Source organism: Lampetra fluviatilis, chromosome 40, assembly GCF_964198595.1.
Source record: "Lampetra fluviatilis chromosome 40, kcLamFluv1.1, whole genome shotgun sequence".
Classification (NCBI taxonomy): domain Eukaryota; kingdom Metazoa; phylum Chordata; class Hyperoartia; order Petromyzontiformes; family Petromyzontidae; genus Lampetra; species Lampetra fluviatilis.
Window position 1 is genome coordinate 5,688,903 of NC_136314.1, and position 26,201 is coordinate 5,715,103.

Below are 26,201 nucleotides of genomic sequence, written 5' to 3' on the forward strand. Positions count from 1 at the left end.
CTCAGCTGCTTTGGAGTAAGGATCATCAGCATTCGGCACTTCCACTGGCGTACAAGCTACACTGCTAAGTAATAATTTATCTATATTAGTCAACTTATGTTTCCATTTACGTTGTTAAATCACCCCCTCCCCTCCCTCCCAACCACAGTTGGTCGATTTCAATGTAATTTCCGCATGGGGTGGGGTAAAGTGTGGGTACTCCCACCGACGTGGCCCCAATGGACCATCACAACCAGCTATGTTATGAGACCAGGTATCCATTACGATGTCTCGCAAGAGCCTTCGTGTTGGAGAACGGCCTACAAAGGTGGACATCACAGAGCTACCTCTGAGATTCAATAACATTGACTGTCTGGTCTAATCAAACTCAACACATTCGTCAATAACACTGCCTTAAAATCTGGATATGGAGCTTTCGTAACTGCAGGAATCCATACTCTTTGGTTCTTTCGGTAAAGTCACGTAGGTAGAAAAAAATAGATCACGACGTTACGATTGCAACACATTCTAGATTTGAAGCTTTCGTGACTGCAAGGATTCATATTCTTAGGTTTTTTCGGTAAAGTCACGTAGGTAAAAATTTTAAATTAATAAAAGTAAAATTACTTTTATTACATTTATTACCTACGTGACTTTACCGAAAAAACCTAAGAATATGATTGCAACACAAGCGATCGTCATCAGGTGAGAAAATCACAGCAGGGAAACTGCTGAAGCAGGCAGTTGATTGTCTCATTTGATTGGCTGTGATTGTCTCACCTGATGACGGTCTTTTGTTTTGCGATCTAAACGTCGTGCGTGATCTCTTATTTTTTACTACCTACGTGACTTTACCGAAAGAACCAAAGAGTATACTGCCTTAAAAGGTCAAACTATGTGACTGGTTAGGTTTCGGGCAATTATCCTTCTTCATACCACATTTCTTTGCGTGTGTGTGTGTAGGTGCATGTGTTGTGTGTTAGTCCATGTAACTCCATGTAACTCCATGTGTGTGTATCTAAAGTCGATGTCTGTGTGTGTGAGTCCATAACTGCGTGTATAAATTTCGATTTAAAGCTTTCGTGACTGCAGGGATTCATCTTCTTGGTTCTGTCGGTAAAGTCACGTAGAAGGGAAGTAATAAAATAATAAAAATAAAACACAATAAAATAATTCTCACGACGTTTCGGCCACAACACAAGCAGCCGTCCTCAGGTGAAAACCAGGTCCGTCGAGGCGACAGAGTCTGAAACGTCGTGAGAATTATTTTATTGTGTTTTATTTTTATTATTTTATTACTTCCCTTCTACGTGACTTTACCGATAGAACCAAGAAGATGAACTGTGTGTATGTAAGTCGATGTCTTTCTGTGTGTGGGTCAATGTCTGTAAGTGTGTGCAGGTCGATGTGTGTGTCTGTCTTTTTCGCCCGGGCAACGCCAGGTACTTCCCCCTAGTACCACATAAATGGAGGGGGCATTGCCCAAAATGTCGCCCATTCTATAGTTTTTCTTGGAAGGTAGTGTTTTTGACAAGTGTGTTGCTTTTTTTATTGTCCCTGTATATCACTGCCAACAGCAGCAGCAGCACCAAATTACCTGGTCCAATTAGTAGTGGCCAGCACTACCCCAACCCACTCTGCCACCGAGATTGATATCCATCGCATGGCAGTCACACTGACAATTTTAATTCTCGCATCTAAAATGTATCCATGCGGTACGGCCAGTGCAGTTTCGGGGTCTCAACACCTGGAACCGGTTACTGGCAGATGTCCAGGAGCCATCGTTGAGTTGAACACGCAGCAGGCTTTCACTACCAATATCATCCATAATACAGGTTTTTTGGGTTAGATCGCGTAAACATGTGTCGTTAAACCCGACACCACCCGACACGGCCAATTAGTAAGGTTTGTCACGTAAACGGAACACGCCAATAATTACTAATTGGCCGTCGGGTGATGGGTTTAACGACACATTTAAATATTTACGCAATCTAACCCAAAATAATTGTATCAGCCATCATTGAATCCGAGCCAGTTGTACAACGGACTCAAAACAGTGTTTTATTCCAAGGAGCTCACTTTTGTGTGTGATCAGTGATGGCTTGGGACCCATGAGCACTCGATCCACCATCCATCCGCCCATGACGCGTCACGTGTGTGTCACAGAGTGTGAGACCCCTTCAAAGGAGACAAAGGCGGCCGTGCGGGTGTGGTGCTAGCCACCCACTCCCTTCGTGTGTGCGTCCGGCCTTCATAGGCGCTCGCTAACAGCACTTGCCCCAACAGTCTGTTAAAGGTATAGGGGGGATTTTTTGTTTTGGACTTACTTAGCGCAGTCATTGGCAAGTGTGCTGAGACGATCAACTCTCTACCCTAGAGAACGCAGTTTAACCACATGTGGCTAAAACCTGGATTCAAACGCAGCAACTGCACGCTCTGACGTCTGCTGTGCCACCCAAAGCCACATTTTACTAAGGGGGGCCCCCTTAGTTACAAAAGAAATAAAGATTCCGATTCTGACGTTTGCCAGCGTAAGATGTGAAAACACATTTTAACAATGTGTTTGACTTCTCGGTTATTTTGTGGAACTGTTGTGGCGGTGGTGTAATAGCTCGGTTGGGTGTTTCACGATGATGCTCCTGTCAAGTAAAACGATTTTGTCCTGAAGCGAACATTACTCACACTTTAAACACAAGCACCTTGCAATCCAGAATCTAGCATTTGTATTTACGCAAGCGGGGACTGGGCGAACACGTTCGCACACGAACCTCGTTTGAGGCTTAACTTAGGTGCTAAAATAACATTTCCATCACAGCCTGGGGAGTGAAAATCAAAAAAAGGAATTTAAAAAATCTGCACGTGTCGCTTCAATCCTAACAGTAAGAGGCCTGCACTTGGAAGGGCCTCTTTGAGATGGGATCTCGAAACGACCACCACCCCCTCCAAAGAGACGTACAGGGTGTGGGTCCAGATGTATTGTGACCCCCAATTAATTGACCCATAAACAAAAATTAGTCCCCCTTTTGCATATCTCCGTCTGTTTAAATAAATCTCACTTTAAAAAAACATTAACTTTTAGAGAAGCGAATGGGGGTGTCGCTTCAGTCCGAACAGTGGCGATGTGTAAGAGGCCTGCACTTGGAAAGGCCTCCGTCAGATAGATCTCTAGACGACCCAAAGAGTAGTACAGTATATGGTGTGGGTCCAGATGTCTTGTGACCCCCCCCAAATTAATTGACCCATAAAAAAGTTGCCCTCCCCCTTTGGCATATCCACGTCTGTTTAAATAAATCTCACCTAAAAAAAATACATTAAGTTGTCGAGAAATGGGGGTCACAAGACATCTGAACATAGGCGGAGTTTGACTTCTATATTTTTTTTGGGGGGGGAGGAGTGGTTCGCTTTGTCCCTCACATTAGTAAACACGGGTGAATATTATTAAAATTATCTTAGTTGTAAACTACTGAAAATAAATTACTAAAGGTGCCCAGTGTGGGGGGGAGGAGTCTTAGCCCACCCTCGTAAATTCCGCCCATGCATCTGGACTACCCTGTACATTGGCCTACTCTGTACATTGGCCTACTCTTCCACGATGGTTAAGACGCCTCTGAAAGCGGTGGCGGTACCCACATTCTGCCCCCGCCGCACGCGACCCGGTGTATCGACTTAGCGCGGTGCCTGCATATTGTACCCGTTTATAGCACGGGCTGGGAAAGCAGAGGCTAGGGGTGATTTAAAAATAAACTCCTTGACATTTTATTTTTAAAAGACAACGGTTTTATTTAAAAGTGCACTAAAAAGTAACAGATAATTTTCTTTCAGCCGTCACCAGCTGATCATAATATTTTTGGACAAGGGGTGATTAAAAAAAAAGATGATATTCTTTGGGTCTTTCGGTAAAGTCACGTAGATAGGTTCAAAATAAATAAGAAAAACAAAAAAAACCCCGACGTTTCGATCGCAACACAAGCGATCGAAACGTCGTGCTTTTTTTGTTAATTAATTCCTACAGTCACGACAGCTTTAAGTCAAAATAAAAGATTATGATAATGATGAAACTCAGCAACCATTTTCTTTGGATCTTTCGTTAAAGTCACCTAGATAGGTTCAAAGAAAATCACCAAACAAAATAACAAAAAAACCCACAACGTTTCGATCACAACACAAGCGATCGTCATCTGGAGGAAAAAAAAGAGGGGGAAAGCTGCTGAGGCAGACTGTTTTAACAGCTTGAAGCAAATAATATGAATTCCTGCAGTCACGAAAGCTTTAAATCAAGATTCAACAACCATTCTCAAATCCTCATCAACTTTCATGGCCACGAGGATCGAACACGTGCCGCACCACCCCCCGATGTGCAAGAAGTCCGTTGCGTTATAACCATTCAACAACGGCAGAATCAAACGTTGCGTTGTTACAGCCTCTCCTCTGTACACGCAATATTAACAACTACGCCATCTCCTTGTCGAGTGTAACACAAAGATCCCCCACCCATCGTATTAGCCTGCAGCAGAGTGTTAGGGGCAAGTGCTGTTTAGCGAGTGGCCAACACCACGCCCGGCCGCCTTTGTCTTCCCCGCGGCGATGTTTACTACACACCGCACCGGCGACTCATTTTGAGGCTGAGTCGACCTAGGAGGAGGCGCAGGACCGGTTCAGATAATCGCCACTGGGTCGCCAGGTTCGTAGTGCAGCGTAGCGCTGTTAATCGCTGCACACACACAACAACAACTCTGCCCTGCCACACATACATCCGCAATAATGCAGTGAAATGAGTCGGCTTGATTTATAACGACATAACAACAACAATACAATTATATAACAACCAAATAATTACGTGATCGTTACAGAACGTTGGATGTCGCGTTCACATCGTTGGCTAGAGCGCACTTTAAAAAATAAACATTAAATCTTGATTTGAAGCTTTCGTGACTGCAGGCAAAGAGTTCTTTATTTACCGAAATAACTCTTTGGTTCTTTCGGTAAAGTCACGTAGGTAGAAAAATAAAATAAAATAAAACGAAAAATAATATATCACGACGTTTCGATCGCAACACAAGCGGTCGTCCTCAGGCGGAATTTTGTTTATAATAATGATCGAGCAGTGGAATAATTGAATGCTGAATAATCCTGCTGAGCAGTGGAACTTCTGAATTTTTTTTAATGTTTTTATTTTTCTACCTACGTGACTTCATCGAAAGAACCAAAGAGTATGAAATCTTGACTTAAAGCTTTCGTAACTGCAGGAATTCACATTATTTGGGTCTTTCGGTAAAGTCACGTAGATGGGTTCAAAGACCGCTTGTTTTGCGATCGAAACGTCGTAGTTTTTTGTTATTATCTTTGAACATATCTACGTGAAATTTCGATTTAAAGCTTTCGTGACTGCAGGGATTCGTATTCTTGGTGCTTTCGGTAAAGTCACGTAGAAGGGAAACAATAAAATAAAAATAAAACAATACAATTCTCACGACGTTTCGATTGCAACACAAGCAATCATCATCGTGTGATAATGAGAATTGTATTGTTTTCTTTTATTATTTCCCTTCTACCTATCTACGTGATTCTAGATTTGAAGCTTTCGTGACTGCAAGGATTCATATTCTTAGGTTTTTTTCGGTAAAGTCACGTAGGTAAAAAATTTATAAAAGTAAAATAAAGTGACTTTACCGAAAGACCCCAAAAAAACGCAGCTCAGCTTGGCTCCGTGTGCCATCGCGGATCTTTAATCCGGCCCGGGTTGTTGTTGCTGCCAAGGCACTGCGCCGGCTCCGTGTTCCACCCTCCGCCACTCCGGTTTCCGCCCCTTTGCTGCGATCCGTGGGCAGTGGGCGTGGTCGTGTTGCCGTGTCAGCTGTTTGCGCTGCTGTTGTATAAAGCTGCGGTGGGTGTCAGGAGCCGGCTTGCGTGGGACCAGCCGGCTCTCTCGCAGACTGTGGCAGGCTCCGAGAGAGAGGCCCCACGATCATACCCTAGCCCCCGAGGCCTGCGTAACCACCACCACCACCACCACCTTCTGAGCCATGGGTAAAAACAAACAAATTATTTTTAAACTAAACAACAACAACAAAAGCAGCCGGCTTCGTTTTCATTGGAGGGCTCTTTAATGGCGTTCGACTCTCGGCTGTTCGTGCCGCGTGAGCGCTAGACATTTGGGTTGTCTTGTTTCACGTTTGTTTGCGTTCCGTCTCTCGTTGGTGTTTGTAGCAGATGTGCTGTTGCCACCGGGAAGGACGTCATGTAACAACAACATGCCCTCTGCTCACTGTAAGTAAGACGGCGACGCACACGCACTGCCAGTCCGCGTCAAATGTGTCCGGTTGATACACACTCGTACGGCATTATAAAGGAATATCAGCATGCGTCTGTGTGTGTGTGGGGTTTGTCGTACGTGAATGTTGTCTCGTTTTTATTCTTATTCAAAGTATACCGGCTACTGACGTGTTACGGTCCCGCATGAATGGTATTCGTAGCAACATTACGATGGGTGACATGATAATTGCCTCATTCAAACTGCACGTGATGAAAAGTACCGTATGTCTTAGACGCCTAAATTTCGATTTAAAGCTTTCGTGACTGCAGAGATTCATCTTCTTGGTTCTTTCGGTAAAGTCATCACGTAGAAGGGAAGTAATAAATTAATAAAAATAAAATAATAAAATAATTCTCACGACGTTTCGGCCACAACGCAAGCAGCCGTCCTCAGGTGAAACCAGGTCTGTCGAGGCGACAGCGTCAGAATTATTTTATTATTTTTATTATTTGATTACTTCCCATCTTAGACGCCTGTTAATTCCATATGTCCAGCACATAATCATCATCGTCACCATGAGCCATGATTACTCCGCTGCTTGATGATTTCTTCCCCAATACATCGCCACATCACCATGTGATAATGATCTACCTTGCTCCACACACCAGCTGATTTCATTGTTCCAGTCTCCGTGACCGATGCGCTTTCTCTCACGCGTTCCATTCACTGGATTCGCCTCCTGCCTTGATCATCAGCCGTATCAAGCAGTCGAGAGACGTTGTCCCTTGCCCATGCCTCGCTTGCCTAACCGTTTGAATTACCGCATTAATTAATCTTGAGTGAATTATTTTCGTCCGCGTGTTTCCCTTTCTCTATATACTGTACTGTCATTCCAAGTGTGCATCTATCTCTCTATGCTAGTTTGTGTTCTGTAGTTTTTGTTCTATTTCATGTTTCAGTTTCATTTTATTTGGTATAGCCCTGAGTCATTCGGCTCTTGAATCGGGTGCAACCGCAACAAACAAAAACATGATCAAGAAACATATTAAAGTTACTACGCGCAAATAGAAAAATCCAGGAAAAAACGGCAAAGTCTTCCAGAAAAAGCACCGTATATCAATGCTGTGTGCAAAAATCCCAGTCGGATGCAAGTCAAACAATAACAACCATAAGACAATTTACATTAAAGTTATGTCTAACTGTACTACAACAAACAAATATGGCTAAACCAAAACGTTTTCGAAATCACCAAAATAAAGCTATGAAAGCAATGTAACAGTGGTAATGGCCATCTTTTTCCTGAACCATATGGCAGGGTGAGTAGTAGTACACATTTTATTAAACCACTTCTTCATTAGGCACACAGGCATGTTTCTTTCATGATTAACGTCAGCTTTCCAAAAGCATTGCGAAGCCACTACCCTCCCCTTGATCTTTTTTATCATTGTGTTCTCCAATCAAATGTGGGAAACGTCTTACCCTTCTTTGAACATGCATTTTTGTACTTTCGTCATGTAACTTTAGGGGTGGCTGTTATGTTTTTACGTGTTTTTATTACTTCTGAACATCTGTTAGGCAAGCCTTGTTTCGTGAAAACTTGGAAGACTGCAAATGCTTTTACAGTATACTAAAGCTCATTTTTCTTTTCCAGAATACTTTATCGTAAATAGTATGCATGTGGTCTGGTAGAAAAACATTTCCTAAACCCTGCTTGCTAATTTTTTCATCTCCAGTTTGTTTTACTCTTGTTTAATTTTTCAAATGATTTCGGTGAACAATTTCTATACGCGTGTCTAATGATGGGGCCGGTTCTTCACGTTGGCTTTACCTCCCTTCTTTGAATGGAAGAGTAATCGATCTGTAGTAATTCATTATCGATATCGTTTATTTCTGCGTGAACATATCGTGAACAAGTCTGAAAATGTTGTTCCAGACATTTGGTCCCGCTGCTTTGATGATGTCCAGAAGTTATGTCATCCTCGTCACAAGTAGCTTTAGTCCTGTTTCATATTGTGCAAGGCACAGTTGACTGCTTCAAGTGTGACATCTGGAACCTCATTTCGGGGCTTTGTATATACTTTTTTGCCATAGAGTTATTTATAAAAAACAATCACAATAAATGTATGATGAAATCTCTAATCACATTATGCTTTCATATTTCTCTCTTGGGGCTTTTTCATTTGTGAGTTAACCGATCATCAACCTCATTTTTTTGCTACCTTCATACTTCCCTTGCTTGCTATTGGCATGCTCAGCCATGCTTGTGTTGCGTTCTCGAATGTCTTTGCTCATTCTCTTCGGAATCGTATTACAAAGTCCAGTCTTCAATTTCGCGTAGATAATTGTGTTAATTGGACAGGTGTTAGGACTCGTATATACAAAGTATATTTGCGCAATGCGTTAATTTAAACTGTCAAACGGTGAATTGAATTCACTAAACCAATATTGCCAATGTGTGTGTGTTGAAGAGATGTCCTCATTTATATATTTTAAAAAAACCACGTGGCCAGAAGTAATTTTACTATTAAATATGAAGAGGGCTACTATCCAGAAGATGTTCTCTTGACTAATTCCTGTATGCAGTACACACGTATATAGTATATATACATTTTTGAAGTTTAATATGTGGTAAGTAGTCACTTGGTCTAGTATGCAGTATACACACATCACCGTGTGTATATGTAAATACACCGAGGAGCGTGCGTAAAAATTGGTATGAACAATTTGGGAAACGTATGCTGTATTCCTAAAATCATTTATGCAGTGTACATTGTTGAAGTTTAGTACGTTGCCGCTCTCTATTGTATGGAAACACACACACACACATGCGCACAGAGGGAACGTGCGTACAAATGGTATGAACATTTGTGGGCCGAGTGTGCTCTGCTCGTAGAATCGAGATGCGATGGTGACACCAAGGCGCAAAGTTTCATCACTTTCAGGGAGCCGTGTTTCTTGGGTGGGGTCGTGGGGGAGGTTAAGTGCAACTGAAGGGGTCAGCAATAGAAGATGATGTTGGCAGAAGGATCTCTCAATGAACTTCGCTGTTCCACTCATTCGACGCAGGCCCTTGAAGCGTTCAATCGGTGTGAAGCCGTCGTGGAGTGTACTTGAATTGTAATGAGCCGAGCTACGCTGCACAATGCACATTTCCTGGCCAGCTGTACATCCACCCAACCCCATCCTGCGATCAATAGCCTTTCCTTTTGCAACGATGGCTCTTCTGAGTAAAGAATGACTCTGCACATTCACGTTTGTTCGTACCAGTAACTTTTACACTTGTCATTCATGCCTTTGTGCTGTTGCGCACGCATACGCTATCAAGTACCCTCTAAGGTTACATCACACCAGCTGACCAATGGAACGCTGTATACTTTTGAACTGAAGCTCTGGTGTAAGGGCTAGTGTATACTTTTGTCTCCATAGAGAGATCTGTAATGTGTGGAGAATATTTGTGTAAACTCTCCCTGCTGAAGATTCGTGCTTTACACAGAGCTGTCTGTACATATAAATTGTGCTTCTGGCAACGACTTTAAAATACATTTATGTTGCCGTGTGCTATTCCAACTGCACTGTCAGTGCCACAGAATGAAACGAATGTAATTTGAATGCTCACAGAGCAGTGCCACATCCGATGTTGGACAACGGACAGTGGAAGGAGATGTCGCAGAACTACTGCTGAGATCTCTTTCGGTGACCTTCCACGTACAGTATAACAAAAACGCAACACATTCGTGTTTTGGGCTGCACTGCCAATGCAGCATCACCAACACATTTCCACATGCTATGCCATCGCGATATTAATGACACGCCAATAAAACTGAAATTATGATCCTCAGGTTTAGGTTAATTCGCAGTTTCTATTTGTGTGCGGTTGTTGGTACCCTGGGGTGGCTGAAACTCGTTTTTGAAACGATGAATCCCAGCAGTGCCATCTCGGGTTCCCTTAACTCACCAGGCCACGTCCCTTCTGAAGGAAATAATCGCGTCTTTAATTAGCCCTATTGGGACTAGGCTTGGCTTTCCACTAACACATGCGAGACAAAGGAAGGCTTGTCTTTCCAAAAATACATTTATAATTCAAATCCGTAAATGAGGAGAAAACCAATCGCACCAGAAATTATTTAAGTAAAGTTAAAATTAGAAACCAGAGACATTTGACAGCGGTGAACATTGATGGCTACTGTACTGATAAGTTCTACTAGTATGGGTGAAACTGGTCTACAGTTGACTTTTTTTCACTGTTGCCTTGTTGGTTGACCCCATTTTCTCAACCCTTTCAGTTGGTGGTCTGAAACAAAATGGCCATGCATCCAGTTCTCTCGAGCAGGTGGTCTGGATAAGGCTGAGATTTTTTTTTTCGTACACGCTTTGCACATCTGTTTAAAAAGAGATTCATAATTTTCTGGAAACGATTTTTTCACCTCCCCAAAATGTTTTTCAATGAAAGGGGTTGAATAGATCTGGTAATAGCTAATTGCTTAAAAATACAACTGTTACAATATCCTGCGGGGACTATAAGACACCCTGAAAAGTAAGATGCACGCCAAAGTTATTTCTGTTGTGAATTAGGTGAAATAAATATTTTCTCTCTCGCACACACACCTTTATAAGACGTTATCACAACCTTTGCTTTAACATACAAGGAGAAAAAAACGTTAATCTTTTAATCCAGAGAATACGGTATTAAATTATTGTATTTTGTGAGCACGTAGTTTGTATGTTCCGCTAACCGTTTAACTCTCAATAAGCCAAATGCCCATGTTCCTCTGTAGTTGTGTTTTTTTTTACTCATGCCAATAATAATGACAAAGGAAATGAGATCAGTGGTTGTCCAAACACGGTTTAGGGCAGAGCGCAGCATGTGTTTTAAACAAACAAACAAACATGAAAAATAGCAACGGGCCCTCGGGCTTATTTAAAAAATTGAAATAAAATCTGCAATAATAAACTCACCTGCTGTTTGTGCATCTGCGTTGAGATTAGTAGTGCCTTGGAGATCGGTGCCAGAACAACAGGACATAAAAGGAAACTTGTGTTGACCGAGTATAGATTTACACTGCAGTGTGGTCATGCAGCCCTCGCGGTTTGTCTTTTGTTACACGAGTGAGCCAATGCTCTTTCAACTTTGCCTCAGAGTTCTCGCTCAAACATTTGGTCCGTTTTTTCGAAATATGTTCGCGTGAGAAAGTGTGGTTTTTTTATTATCAATACGCTGCTTATAGGGGGAAATCTTCAATGAGTCTCAATGTATCTTGGTAAGGAGGGTCCTGTCAAGTTTTTGCAGGAAGTAGTCGTGTTGCTCCGTGTAATCCCAATTGAGTAATTTGGAGGTAGTTTCTCACTATTGGGTTGTTTTTGCTAATACCAGGTATATTGTGTTTTTTTAATCTATGGAAGGAAACCCATTGTGGAACATGGGGAAAGCCATATACAATATTCACACATCAATGCACCCGAGTTGAATTTAACCCCGGCCCTTCTTGCTGAGGCACAAGTGCACATGTGGTCTTCGTGCCATTCTTAGAGGGCAGGTCTATCATGGAGGCGCTGGTTCACTGCCAGTCTGAAGTAGTTTTACTTTGAGTCGGTTATTGATATGCGTTCTCCCAGTCGAGTGATTTGTGGGTCATTTATTTGCCAAATTTGGATCCTGACGCTTGCTCACGGGACCCATTCTATTTCGAATAATGCCAAGGGATCTTGGGCACACTGCCTTCGTGCTTTGCTCCATTTCTCTTGACTGATGTGGTCCTGCCTGTGATGCTATCCTCAAATGCATGACCAAGAAGCTGTCCGTTATCTCTTTAACATTAGGAATAGGTGGTTCCCTGTGTCTTTGCTGTTAGGGAATCTTTCTGATCCTCGGGTATTAACACTGAACCTTGCAAGAGTCCAAGTGGTGGCTTAGCCTGGCTCTCTGAGCCTTTAGTCATTAACAACGATGCATCAAAATTACACATTTGCCTCGTGTGTTATCACCAAACCCTATGTATCCTAAAGATAACTTATTCTGGCTCCGACATTTAATACCGTTAACGCCAGACATTCATAATCATAAATGTATCACAGTATGGCTGGACGGAAAACCCTTAGAATCGTAGGTACCTAAGTCTAACTTATGAGAAATTGTTATTAGTCCTTAAAATGTTTTTCCAACTCCTGGAATTAAAAGGGGCCTCCGCTAGAGGGAGCTCTGGAGAGCCCCTCGACAACATGTTTTTGGCCTACTCTTCCACAATGACCAGGCGTCTTTGGGAGTGACCCGCACTTGACCCCACTGCCGCCGCCGCATGTGGCCTGCCGACTGACGAATTGTCGTGCACCCATTTACACTGCTGGGTGAACAGAAGTGGGGGGGGGGGGGGTTGTTTAAGAAATTTGGACCATTGTTTCAATTGCTGTGCCGGGGGATCTGATTGAACCATTTGGATTGTAGTTCCAGGGTGATAACCATTCAACTGCAGCAGCATCCCACTGTAAATATGAATTAAAAAACTGAAGTCTAGAAGTTTTATCGAGCAAAGCCTACCAGTGCACGTCTGTAATGCGGTGCTTTGGAGGCGAGGGCTGTTGCATCGCACAGCATTGTGAAACTCTCCAACTCTCTGCGCTGCAGGTTGGCCACGGCATAGCATTAGAGAAGTGTATTGATTGCATCTGTGTGAAGATGTTTAAGTGCCATCCCCTCATATTTGTGGCTTAATGTCAGCTACAGTGCTTTGTTTCCCTCCCAGTGCTGACTGTGCATGGTGATGCCATAAAAGCCGCACGTGTCATTTGACTTGCGACTGGTACACCGTAGAGTAGTAACATAGACACTACGCACGCGATCACGCGTAGATGTGTGCTCCACTAGCGAGAGTTCCATTCGTGGTTGCCATTGAGAGGCCCTGAGGGAAGCAGCCACCTCTGATGGGCGCCGTGTCAGTGGTTTCCCTTGTACGCAAGGTCGTGGCTCCGTCTGAATCACAAAAGGTGACCGGGTCAACTTGGCAAAGATACGGGATGTGTAAAGTTTGCGTCGGTGTGCGGTATGACCGGCTGCGGTACCTCGGCTCCGTGCACCATAGTCGCTGCGCATGAATCGATTCTAGGCACGCGCTCACAAGGTCTCCCCCTTGTGCCGTTTTTTGTTTGTCGCTGCTGTCACTTTTTTGCCGGCCATGTGCGAACGCATCGGCAAGCAGGCGAGACGTGAGATTTAGATGCATGTGGATGGAATTCTGTCGGAGCTCAGGAGGTGATTGTGCTCAAAGGGGTTTCACCTTACTCGTGAAATTTTCTTGCGGCGTCAAAGGTGTGCGTTCGTGCCAGCTCAGAGTACTTTCAAAATGTGTGGTTTTTTAAAGACTGTGTTCGTTGTGAAACGTGCACAATTGTTACAGTGATATTCACAATTTTTTTTTTTTACATGAGCCCTTAACAACTAGTACTGTATATTTTACACCACTGTAGTTACGTCATTCTTGCAATGAGTATATAAAACAATACAATACCAAGCATCATGATGACAAATGTACAGTTCCGTCGTTAGTCACAAACTTGCGTTCCGCAATTTTGGCTATCCACGAATCGCATCTGGAACTCTGCACGACTGCATCGAGAGAGAGGGAGCGCTAGAAAGGGATGAGATAAAGAGATGAGAGTGAGAGAACTTCTCGAAGCTTTAGAAGCATCTGCAGATGTTGCACGTATGAGATGACTTGTAGAAGCTTCCAAGAAGTTCAATATACAACAACTGTAATTTAATACTTTAATATAAAAAATGTATTTACTTTATACTTGTTTATTATAACATTTTTTTTACAGCTTATTTATGTATTTGTTGAAGATAATTCAATAACATTTTCCGGGAAATTAGATATTCGCGAGCATCTCCAGAGCGTATCCCTCGAGCGACTACTGTCCATACATATCGCCGTGAGAAAACACATTTTTCCCAACTGCTTCTGCATTCTTCGCTGCACCTTGTCTGGCTGTGTTTGCAGATGAACCCAGGTTCATGGGCGTGGCCAATGGCTCCCTGAAGACGACGGGGGAGGGCCCCTATTCGGTGTGGGACGACCGGCAAGCGCAGCAGCAGCGGCGGCACGTGGAACCCACGGCAGCCGGGGTCAAGTCGGCGGTGGTGGAGGAGGGCGAGCTGGTGGTGGGCGGTGAGGGCTGCCCCATGCCGCCCTCGGAGCACGAGCCGGCCCTCGTGATATTCGACAAGGACGGCACTCTCATGTGCTTCCATTCCATGTGGGGGCCCTGGTGCGAGGAGATCGGCCAGAGGTACTACTGACGGGGGGGCGAGGGGGTCGCTGGGGTCACGGGGGAAGCGTCCTCGAGTTTGCTCGCCTTTAGTGTGGCGCCGCTTGTAGTCGTGAATTGGCGTGCGCGGCTGCGGTTTGTCAAGAGAAGGGTGCGTTGCCGCCGGCGTTGATGGTTGCCGTAGAATAGATTGGTTAATATTGTCGCGATTGTGCTATCCATGCACGTGTCATGGGAAAAAAAAAAAAAATCTCAATTGCACGATTTGTACACGCATGTTGAAGTTCTTTCGCACCGTACATGGCCAACCGTGTCAATCGGAGGTGCGTGAGAAGGACGGCAAACTAAACACAGAAAGCAGTTCTAAAGAGATGAGTTTTCAAATGGATATTTTTTTTTTTAGTTTTCAATATGACACCGATTGTGCTATCAAGTCAGTGCCTCATCATGAGGCCAAGATTCCATTTGGAACTCTCATAGAACTGTGCAACCCCCTTCCCCCCCCTCCCCCTTGTATTAGAGAATGATTCAAGCGTGCTGGAGAGGAGCCCATGGAAGGAGATCGCAGAACTACTTCCGAGGTCTTTTCGAGCAACCTCTGGTCCACAAAGTAGCGGGCCGCATTTTGCCGCCCACCCTGCTGCAGATTGACGGCCCGTCCTATTGTCGTCAAGGCGACGTTTTTGATTCTCAGAGATACATTTTGGACAAGTTAAAGACGGAACCAAATTTAGTATTGTAGGGGATTTTGTTACTGTATTCAGTGCCGAGGCTGAAACTATCAACTCTCACTAGACACGAGAGCCCAGTTTATTCCTGTACAGGCAGCTGCTTGGATTCGGACTCAGGATCTGGCTCGGCGCTCTGACCTCAGAAACCCACTTGGCACCGTAATTTACACTCTTCAAGTTTCAAAATGACAAATACTGCTCCGATAAAATTCACGTAAATTCGGAGAACACAGTAGGTTTACAATTTTTACTCGTACTTTGCTCCAATTGCTCTTCATGTTTAGGTTGTTTTCCTTCCCCCGCACCTCCGGTTGGCACCGTTTGCTACATATGGCGCGAAAGAAGTTCAACATGCATACATCATCAATATCATCGTCAGCAGCCATGATCTGTCCACTGTTGGATGAAGGCTTCCCCAAGTCCTTGCCGTCTTTCGTAATACTGCGATATAGCAGCAACAACAACGGCCGCCGTTCGCCACCAAAGTGGCAGTGACGTCACCACGGCGCCTGTGCCATGCCAGGTGCACTTTGAGGCCACGTGAAGTGACGAAGGCTCGCTGACAGGAGGTCACGGGACAGACCCAGGTGCCGTGGGTTGGCTGGCTCAGATGACTGTAAAAAACACACTGAAGCAATGCAATACTGAAGCATTCTTTCCTTTGTTGGTCATGTTTCTCACCTGCCTATTTCATGTTTTGTACACAAGGTTTTGAGTATCTGTGTACTATAGGAATGTGCACGTGCCCTGCATGTTCTATATTGCACAGCCCTGGCTAAGGGCCTCCCAATGACTTATCAGTCACAGAGGATGTTTGGCCAAACTTTGCTACGCTGGTCAGTGCGGGTTGGTGAAATACACGAGTACTAGATTTACAGTGTACAAGATTAACACCAGTACCCACATCAAGTGCTCATTGAGAAGCCCCTTCTGCCAATAGGGTTGCACCTTTTACCTTTGAATAATTTGACCTCTAAATATTTTTTCTTTATTTCTTGAAGATTGTACAAGACTTATTGGTAAAACAGTTAGGCAGGCGAGGCATAGCAAAGGCAATACACCGGGGTCAATCGTGAACGGAAAGGACAAAGCATCACGCAGTCAAATAGTCCATAAAGCCGCACAGCGATCGGCAAGAAAACGCGTTTCTAATCATCGGCTTTCTTCGCGTCAACGAGAGCTGACACCGACGGTACAAGCAGCGTGAAGCTCGCTCGCTCACTCGCGCTCATCCTCTCCGCTCATCCTCTCCGCTCATCCTCTCCGCTGTCTCTGCCCTTTCCCTCAAGGGGAGAATGAAAGCAGGGATTAAATGTATTTTTGCACCCTGGAGGGCTCACCAACCCTGCATTCCCCACCCCCCCTTGCATCCGCAACACTCGGGTAGCTGCAGGAGATCAACAGAACTCCAGTCGATGAGTAAACACGAGCAGGGCGACCCGGAGGGTCTGGTAGGTTCAGGAAAGAATGCCACGTGAGGCCTCCTTATCCATTAACCACAAAAACACAGGCCCGTTGTGTGGGCTTCTTTTTGTGTGTGAGAGAAATTTCCACCTCCCCCCTCCCCCCCATCACTAACAGCAACACTGACCACGATCCATCTGTTAGGCCTGGATACAAAACCCTCCCTAACCTCTAACGACATCTTTTCACCTCCTAACTTTATAGCCACCGCGGCTGGAGGCGAACCGCGTCGCGAAGTCCCGGGTCTTCGTGTGGCCGCGCGCAGGGTGCTGGCCGTCTCTGGGCGCCCCGAGCTGCTGGGCTGCGTCTACCGTGCGCTGGGCTACGACGGCGAGAGGCGCGTTGTCCGGCTGGGCAGCATCGCCGAGAAGACGATGCAGCAGGTGCAGCTGATGCTGCGCGAGGCCCTGCAGCGTGAGCACGGCCTGGAGGACGCTGAAGTCGAGCGGGTGGTGCGAGTTGCCTGGAAGGACGACTGCAGCGTCGGCAGTATGAGGCCGCTAGGCGACTTGGTGGCCATCTTCAGGAGGCTCAAGGAGCGGGGCTTTAAGGTGAGTCGACGTCGGTCATCTTGGTGATTGATCTATTTTCCTGGGTGGTGCGCATCTCCTGTTTGCGACCCTGAGCCACAGTCGTGGGAATTTCTCATTCTCCTACGGCAGGAGTGGGTGTATATGTGAGACAACCACCAGAGGAGTGGTACTTGAGGTGAGAGCATGGATGATTTTGAAACATCATTGCGATAAAAGTTAGACATGTAACGTAATTGTCATCATAATCTTCTTTGTCAGGCATAATTGTGCCCACTTCCTGTGCGGAATATTAAAATGCCTTTAGCCTTTGGCGCTACGCAAATCCAAATCGCAATTGCCCAGGTTGCGAAATTTAAGATTGATGTTGTCATCGTCACTATGGTAATCTTCGTCATTGCCATCATCATTGCTGTTGTTGCCATTGTCGTCACCATCATCCTTATCGTCAGAGTACCCGACCTCAGATGACCGTATGACCTCAGGGATCCGATTGGAAGTTGCCATCCCAGTTGCGCCTGTAAGGAGAGTATTGACTGTGGGTTCCTGTATGTGTGCAATAGAGAATGGCGTAGCAGTAACAGTTGCCGGTGACGATTGCCCCTGGGCATGCCATAACCATAAAGCATCTTGTGCATGTGTATGTATACATTATGAACACATTTTAACTCCGGCTGGAAGCATTGTTGCGTTATGTCTGTAGCAGGGGGGGGGGGGGAGGTTCACGATCACTCTCATAAGATTGATCCAATATGCATCAAATGTTTGTTGCTATTCAGAAATTAACCTTCATTAAAATGGACAAATTGGCCAAAGGTTTGGGCAAAATTTGGAGAGCAAAAAACCAGTGCTAAAAGTCCTTTGCCTCGGCATGCGAGCGCTGCCTGCCGTGGTGCGTGCGCCCTCCCCGGCTGAGCCACTTCACTGTCCCAGCCCCGTTATCTTGTCACGGCCTATAGATAGACGACTTCCTTCGCTTGGTGCGTGCTCTACTGCTGTCGCCACTCAATAGATACTTACGTGGACAAGCGCATGTTTTGAATGCGTTGGGAGCGTCGCCAGATTCCAACGGGCGCGCCAAATTATATTCCTTCCCCACCCCGCCCCCGTTTGACCGCGCATCTCAAAAGATCGCCATCTGCACGTCGGACTCGCGAGCGGGCACCGAGGAGTTCATCGACGCCCAGGGCCTCACGCCGCTCCTCGACTCGGTGGTGTGCGGCGACGACGCCGGCATCGTCCCCAAACCCTCGCCAAGCCTCGCCCTCGATATGTGCCGGCGGCTGGGCGTGGAGCCGTCGCGTGCGGCCATCGTCGGCGACACGCCCACCGACGTGGGCATGGGCCGGGCGGCCCGCCTCGGCCTCACCGTGGGCGTGCTCTGCGGCGTGGGCGTCGAGAGCGACCTGCTGGCCGCCGACGTCATCGTGCCCGACGTGGAGACCGCCGCGGAGATTGCGCTCGCCGCGTTTTCACCGCGTGGGGGCGGCTGCCTGCCGCCTGTCCGGCTGACGCCTTCCGGCGTGGCGAGGCTTTTGTCCGGCGCGCACGACAACCTCGGAGGCGGTCGCCCGTCGAGCTAAGCCAGCGGCCGAGTCGTGGTGGCGGTGGCGGCTTCGAACGCGCGTGCTTGTCCGGTGTTTTTTTTTTAAGTTGCGTTTTTGGGTTGTCCGGCGTCACGTCCGACGTTTTTGCTGCGGCTCTCGACGTCCGTCGGAACGTTTTCTGGAACCGAGTTAAATCGACGAAAAGAGCGCTAGGCGCAAACGTCGGACGTCGCGCCAAACGACGCGTGGCACGATACGAAAGCGCGTCGGGGAGAGCTGTTGAAACGCGACCACGAAAAACGACGCCTTTTGCCTTCGTCGGGACGAGAGTTGCCTCTTCACCTTTGGGTGAAATGGTGACCAGTTAGTCATTGGGTAATATGAAACTGAAGAGCATTACTTTGTACAGGTTAATATTTGTTTGCGAGTTGCCTGTTGTGTAGACTTTTACCTGATTGTTTAATGTTGTCGTGTCGGCACAGCCATGAGTTTAACTTCACCCTTGGACATTACGGCAGTGCAAGCATTTTTCTAAATAATTTAAGGTGGCCGGATGTTTTGTTCTTTTTCCACAGCAATGTCGTTTTGGACAACAGTGTTCGATAAACAACACTTTTTATGAATGACGGACGTTCATGCAATCCACGCTTCCATTACAGAATTAAATCGCTGGCCTCTAGCGCACCGATTTCGTAACGTGTAGCATATACCATATTGAGTGTTACGAATTACATTGAATTACCGTCAAATAATTAACGTACATTGTTCCCAAAGAGCTATGAAATAAGCACTTTAACATAATTAAATTATTGATTGACGTCCGTATTGTAATAAAAACAATATAATGAGAGTAGAATGTTGATTACGCACGGTCTGAATTCTTGGTAGCCTTTTATTGATAAATAACTAAACAATGGCATTCGTCTTGAAGATAACTCCATTATCAAACTCCTGAGCGATCTTCTGTTGGACGTTTTCATTTAAAGAGTTTACCAGCTTTATTAATGTTTTTTATTAACGAGACATACACCACGTCTGTTATGTGGCTGCACCAACGGCAGTGTTCGTCTTCATTGTGAGAAGAGGGCCCTTTTTGAAAATGCAATCTTACTGTTGCATTTTTCAAAAATCTCTCTTCCCAAAACCAATCGGTGCCCGTTGCCTCTAACCCCGAGAAGTGGTCCAAAAAAATCCCTTTACTCCGAAGCACTCGGGCGACAAAAAAAGTTACACAAGGCTATTAGTTGGCTTTTACTCAAGGTAAACAAAAGGAATGCATATGTACGCAAAGGTTAAGTGAAGCAAGGGCATTGTTAAGTTCGTTGTGTAGCCATCTGTGGTGGGTCCGATTTATATATATGTTAAATAAATAGATCTAAAGAGAGGGTTATCCACTTACTCCATGACAGCCCCCCTCATTATTGACTTGTAGAAGTACACGTTTGGAGGACGCTGCCCCTGCTGCAGAGGGCAGCAAGCTGGACTCGCGATCCAGAGGCTGCCGCTTCAATTGGGCTCAATCTCTTCAACCCCCCGCCCCCACCTCTCTCCACCCAGCAGTGTGTATGGGGTGCACGGCAGGCAGGTCGTGTGTGGTGGGGCAACGTGTGGGTCGCTCCCACCTCTTCCAAAATGTTCCCAGCCGGCGTGAAAGAGTAGGCCAAACGTCCTCCGCAAGGGGATCTCGAGAGTACGTTTGGCTACATTCAGTGCGAATGAAGTTCAACATCCGTACGTACGTACATACGGAAATCCTTCCGCCAGCAGTGCTGTGAGCAAGTGATTGCAGGGCTCCATGTCTATGTTTGTTTAATAAAGTAACTGTAAGGTTGTGAGGCGTTAGTATGCTGAAACATACGGCAAGAGGTGAAAGCCTGCGTTCACTTTTCTTTTAAAGTGGATTTTCTCACAGAGCATTTTGGCCGCCACTCAAATGCTTGGCTTGCCAAACATGAACGAATGTAAAACGCGTTCACTGTATCTCGCGCGTGCCCCCAGTGCGAGGGAGATGGGTCCCCTTTGTCGTTGGCCTTTTCACCGTCGTTAAGGAAGCACGCGCGCGCGTATCATTGACGCGAAGTAGCATCGCGTGCGTACAGTAATACACCGCGGGCCTCGCTCGGATTAGGCACGGTTAAGGGCACGGATTAAACCCCGCTTTGATGTGCAAGCTGGAGCATCGTGACCCCCCCCCACCCTCCTTGACCTCTGGCAGCCTCTATCTTGTCACAGGCATTCCGCGGAACGCGACTTACTAAGATGCCCAGCGGGGTTGTCCCATTACACCCACGAATATTTTCTGGGGTTGCTGGACCCAGCTGGAGTAGGTGGCGTGTGGCGGCGAGCAAATGGCCACGGCGAGAGGTTGCGCCAAATGTGTTTGCCCGTGCGCAGAAATCTTTAACGGAGCTCAGCCTTGGAAATGGATAAAAAATAAATAAAAAAGGGGTAACGTAATCGTAAATCTTGACCTTAAAGCTTCCGTGACTGCAGAAATTAATATTCTTTCGGTCTTTCGGTAAAGTAAGGTAGATAGGTTCAAATGAATACAAATAAAATAAACCAAACTACGACGTTTCGATCACAACACAAAGCGATCGTCATCAGGAGGAAGAAAAAGAGACGATAGCTTGTGTTGTGATCGAAACGGAGGTTTTTTTTCCATTCATTTGAACCCATCTACGTGACTTTACCGAAAGACCCAAAGAACATAACGTTATCGTAGTCGGCTTCGAACCGGTCAACAATTGGGTGTCTGGCAATTGCCAGAGGTGCGTGATAGCGTGACCACCGCTGCAGTTTACACGGTTAACTCTGGGGTGGCTGAAGCTAGCTCGTACCTGCCCTCCCATTGCAGGCTACCGCTACCGCTTTGTTGGTTGCGAAAGAGTACGCATTTTTTTCGTTAAGGACATCACGCCACCGCGTATCACTCGCTCTGTCTCGCCAGTCACCGTGCGAGGTCACGAACACCGGTGTCGCTGCAATACCTCGCGGATTTTATTTGTTGCACAACCGCCACCGTCACTTTCCAAATTGCTTATACATTCACCCTAAGCCCCCACGATAAACCCCAGAATTTAGATCTGATATAAAATACAACAATATATTATACCAACCACTGTCAATCCACCAATTGATGTCGGATGGAATTTACTCCCCCCCCCCTCCCCACATTGAGCAGTATGGCTTGGTAAAGACTTGTGTGTGTGGGGCAAGAGACCGGTTCTGATACTGCTCCCAACTGAACTTTAGCGATGTCTGGGTAATTGTACTCAGGCCGCCGGGTTCATAGCACAAGTGCACCAACCACTGGGCCACCGCTCCACCTGTTTTTAATGTTTTCCAACTCGAGTTGAAAACACGAATGCATCAGCTCTCTCTCTGCATGTCTGTCTCTGTTGTATCAACTCTGTCTATCTACATGTCTGTCTGTGTCGTATTAAATCCCAAATGATACTTCTCGTGATGATAGTTCTCATTTAAGAGGCAGGTGATAAAAACCCTGCGATGGCTTGGTGCTGTTTCTCATCGTGTCTCTGCACTCCTAAAGTTTTTACATTGGTGCCACCGCGTCCCAGTGTTGGAAGTCGCAGAACGCCAAGTGCCGCATTGGTGGGTGTGGGGCGACTGCAGGGAATTCACAGCGCCACAGCCCGGTGTGACACTTGGTTCTCAAGCGGAGGTTGCTTGTTGTTGCTCCGTTGGAGCATTTCTAATAAGACTAATACAAATGGTGACGATGCATTGATTATGTGGGGAGAATGTGTATGTGATGGTAGAGGTGATTTACTAACGTGGAGCGCATTAAAATGTTTGTGAGCCGAGCACTGGAGCGTGTCATGATTTTTTTACGAATGGTTTTGTCTGTTTGAAATGCGTCCAGATGCTGCTGCCCAGGTGTCATGGTTAGCGTAATGAACTTATGATGCAGAGGCCATAGGTTCAACCTTCTCGCGTGGAAATTGAAACAATGGGCAGGTTTCTTAAATCTCTCTGCCTCTCTCCACCCAGAAGGATAAACCGGCACAACACAGCGAGCCGATCGGAAGGTGGCGTGTGGTGGGGTGAGGTGTGGTTACTCCCACCTCTTCCAAGATGCGTGTATATAAATGCTGGATTTCTTTCGCACTAGACGTCACAAACTGCGCCGAATGGGGGCGCTGATGTGTGACCAGTGGAAGAGTAGGCCAAATACCACAGTAGAGGGGACTTCGGAGCTCCCTGTAGTGGAGGGCCCTTCTCCCATCGTTGGTGTGAACAAGTCATTGCAGGGCTGCACCTTTACCTTGCATATGAGGAAGTGAAAATAGAAGCAGCCTATGTTAAATACAGTTGCATACCACGTTTGCGAGCGGTGTCTGCAGTTCATTTAATTTGTTTGCTCCGGTCCAAGATCTCGATGCTATACAATGGTTTGTTTTTGTATACGAGTGGAACGTGTCGTGCTGGGCACTGCAAGGTCCGCCTGTGTCCGTCCAGTGCTTGCCGAGCTTGAATTGGCTTCCTGTTGCTCGACGAATTACATTGCTATAAGGCCACTCATTACACCATGGCCGTAGCCATGGAGTCAACATTGGGAGGGACCAAATATTCCAAGGTGTCTGGGGGTCCCAACCCAGAAAAAGATCTAGATTTGAAAACTAATTTCCTGCCTAACAGATTTAAAAATGCACTAACACATGGGATGGACTTTTTATTTTTGACAATGTCTAATAGTGTATTGTATTACATTGCTCTGTTTTTAATTTTTTTTACATTTCTTGATTCATTGTATGGAATGGTAGAGATTAGGGATTAATAAAGTACAACCATAACCACAATCATATAAACAGAAATCTATGCATTGATTAAAATGAAGACAAGTCCAGATATTGTGGCCAAGGTTTAGCAAATTGTTATTTTTATTTACATAGCATAGCAATTATTTATTCTTATAGCAATATTTTGCGGGGGGGGGGCGACATTTTCAGCATATTTGAATTTATGGGGGGGATGCGTTCCCCCCCAATATATATTATAATTACGGCGTTGCATTACACACAAAGTGCTAGCGACAAATGAACCACAATACCTTGCTGATCTTGTCAAGGAACATAAACCAGCATCACGCGAACTCCGGTGGTCATCGTCGCAGCAGCGGCTATTGGCTGGCCATCGAACAAATATGTTAGTGGTCAATAGCGGAGTGCATGGAGGCTCGGTTGAATTGCACTCTTTTAAAATTCCCTTCACACTGTAAAAAAAAAACCTGTAGCGTGACCTTGTATAGACGAGGGGCGGGGGGGTGGGTAGCATACAAATACTCAGGGTGGGTGGTCACGACAGTCAACGTTCAACGAACTTTAAGCGAATGTTACAGGCCACACAGAGTAACGGTACGATCCGCTTTTTGTCTGTCATGCATTCTGCCTCGACGTTCACTCTCACCCTCTGTGTATATGTCGCGGGCCCAACCGAGTCGCAGACGTACTTCTTAGAGGCAACACATTTATTACACCAACACGAATACACAAAAGGGGTAGCTGCCGATTTACCAGATAACAGCCTCGGGTGGTGGACCACCCGGCTAACTACACCAACACACTGGGAGTTCGCTACAACGGACCGGGGCTCGGGTTCAGGACCACGTGTTGGAGACTCTTCTGGATGTAGAACGTAGATCTTCAGATGACGGCAGCAACAACCAACCCCGCTCCCTGCGGGGACCCCGCTTACATGCTCCCGTGTCGGGGTCGAGAGAGGGCTCTGGCTCTCTCTCGACTCTTCTTGAGACAACTTTCCCCGGACACGTGACCACCCCTTAGCCCCCACCTGGGGGCCCCCCTGTAGACTTTACCGGTCACGTGCCGTCGGGGTCAACCAGAGTGCCATGGCCCAGGGTAAAACTGTCCCTGGGCTGACGCTCTCCCACTCCCTCCGGTGGGAGACGGCGCTGCACGCCACGCGTGGTGCCACTGAGCGCTATCCCAGCACTCACCAAGCCCCCACTAGGGCTGGTACTACACCCACCTACGGGGTGTCCGCGATGACGGTGCACCGCACGCAGTGACTCGCTAGAGCCGGCAAGACTCGGTGACATGCATGATGTTGCTGAATACGTGATGTCCGCGATGTGAGTATATCGCACGCCATGCCCCCCTAGGCCCGGCACCATACAGTGACATCCGCGATGTCACTACATATATAATCGTGAAGCCTTAGGTAAAGCCCATCGATTAATCGTGCTAATTTAGTTTTTTACCATTTATAGGAGCCTACCGATGGCTCGGTCCTATCATCCCTCCCCTCGGGGGGTCAAGCAGTGGTTGTCTTATTAGAATTTGTAATTTCCACCGGGAGATGAACACTGTCTCAATCCAGAGACTCTTCTACTTACGAACATTCCACTTTCGAACTTTCAGAGATACGAACAAACCTGTGGGTATGTCCAGTGGCATGTTTGGACCGAGAGTCGTAAGTTCAACCGCCACGCAATAGATGGCGGTGATGGTGGCATATACATCTGCAGAACGTGAAGAACCAGTGGCATCAACATCTACAGGAGATGATACAACCTTTAAAGCCATTCCCCGTGTTTAGTGTACATGACGACGTACAACGTCATTGGAATCGACAGGAGTAAAATTGGACTTGTGGACAAATCGACTTACGAACAGACTTCTGGAACCTAAATCGTTCATAAGTAAGGAAGTGCCTGTACTCATTTGAGCAGCCAATCACATTGACCCCACCCAACCAATTTGTTGAGAATTTAGAGGAGGGGGGGGGGTGCTCACCCAGGAGAAGGTGGGGTCTGCCACCTCGAGCCGTAAGGTGATGATATTTCGACATAGGCACAAACCGAGCGGCGAAACTAACATTCTCAAGACCCGTGTTTATTCGCGCACACGTCGACACAGCTATCACCACATTTAGAAAGAGACGTCAGTCTGAGAATGTTCGTATTCAGAGAAAAAAAACCATCCAATTATAAACAAAGCTGAGTACCGTATAACGACTGTACGTCAAACGTGACGGTCCGCTTGGGGTGTTACTGCCTTCAATTGACCAAACACCGATGAAATATAATGCAGTCGAATACATCCAGTAGGATTTCAATAAAAAAAAATGAAAATCCTGTAGAAATGTGAAACGTCTACAGGGTTGATTAGAAATTGATATGCGATTTGCATGAATTTAGAATTCCCTTTAGGAATAGCTCCACGGTGGTATCAGTCGTCACGGCTCCTCAACACCGTTGTCAATAGGACTGCCCGAAAGAGGAAAGCATCTAAAATAAAAATGTACTAAAACTTTAAAAAAAAACATACTTTTATGAAATGTAGATCGATCGTGACATCGTAAACATGAATGTACTGTAGTAATGGAAGAAACTCCAGGAAGTGGCCCCGAAGCTTGCCATACAAATAGGTGATGCCAACTGCCCTTCTTCGTG

The 26,201-nt window shown here is 46.1% G+C and overlaps 1 protein-coding gene across 2 annotated transcripts; it reads left to right on the forward strand.

Moving 5' to 3' along the window:
- Positions 1–5,812: 5,812 nt before the first annotated feature.
- LOC144946175 (phosphoglycolate phosphatase-like) lies at positions 5,813–22,583 on the forward strand. 2 transcript variants are annotated; one of them, XM_078874986.1, is made up of 5 exons: positions 5,813–6,006; positions 6,187–6,246; positions 14,224–14,512; positions 16,952–17,237; positions 18,347–22,583. In XM_078874986.1, exons 1-5 carry the CDS (start codon positions 6,003–6,005, stop codon positions 18,797–18,799), a joined length of 1,092 nt encoding a protein of 363 aa, XP_078731112.1. In that variant the 5' UTR covers positions 5,813–6,002; the 3' UTR covers positions 18,800–22,583. The 2 variants fall into 2 exon arrangements, with proteins under 2 accessions (XP_078731112.1, XP_078731115.1); XM_078874989.1 differs by having other exon boundaries at positions 6,190–6,246.
- The last annotated feature ends 3,618 nt before the right edge of the window (positions 22,584–26,201 follow it).

What these genes read in the sequence shown, in the direction of transcription:
- LOC144946175 (XM_078874986.1), top strand. An exon ending in CAACATGCCCTCTGCTCACT is followed by an intron (nt 6,247 to 14,223) that starts GTAAGTAAGACG and finishes CTGTGTTTGCAG; the next exon opens with ATGAACCCAGGTTCATGGGC. An exon ending in TGCGAGGAGATCGGCCAGAG is followed by an intron (nt 14,513 to 16,951) that starts GTACTACTGACG and finishes GGCCGCGCGCAG; the next exon opens with GGTGCTGGCCGTCTCTGGGC.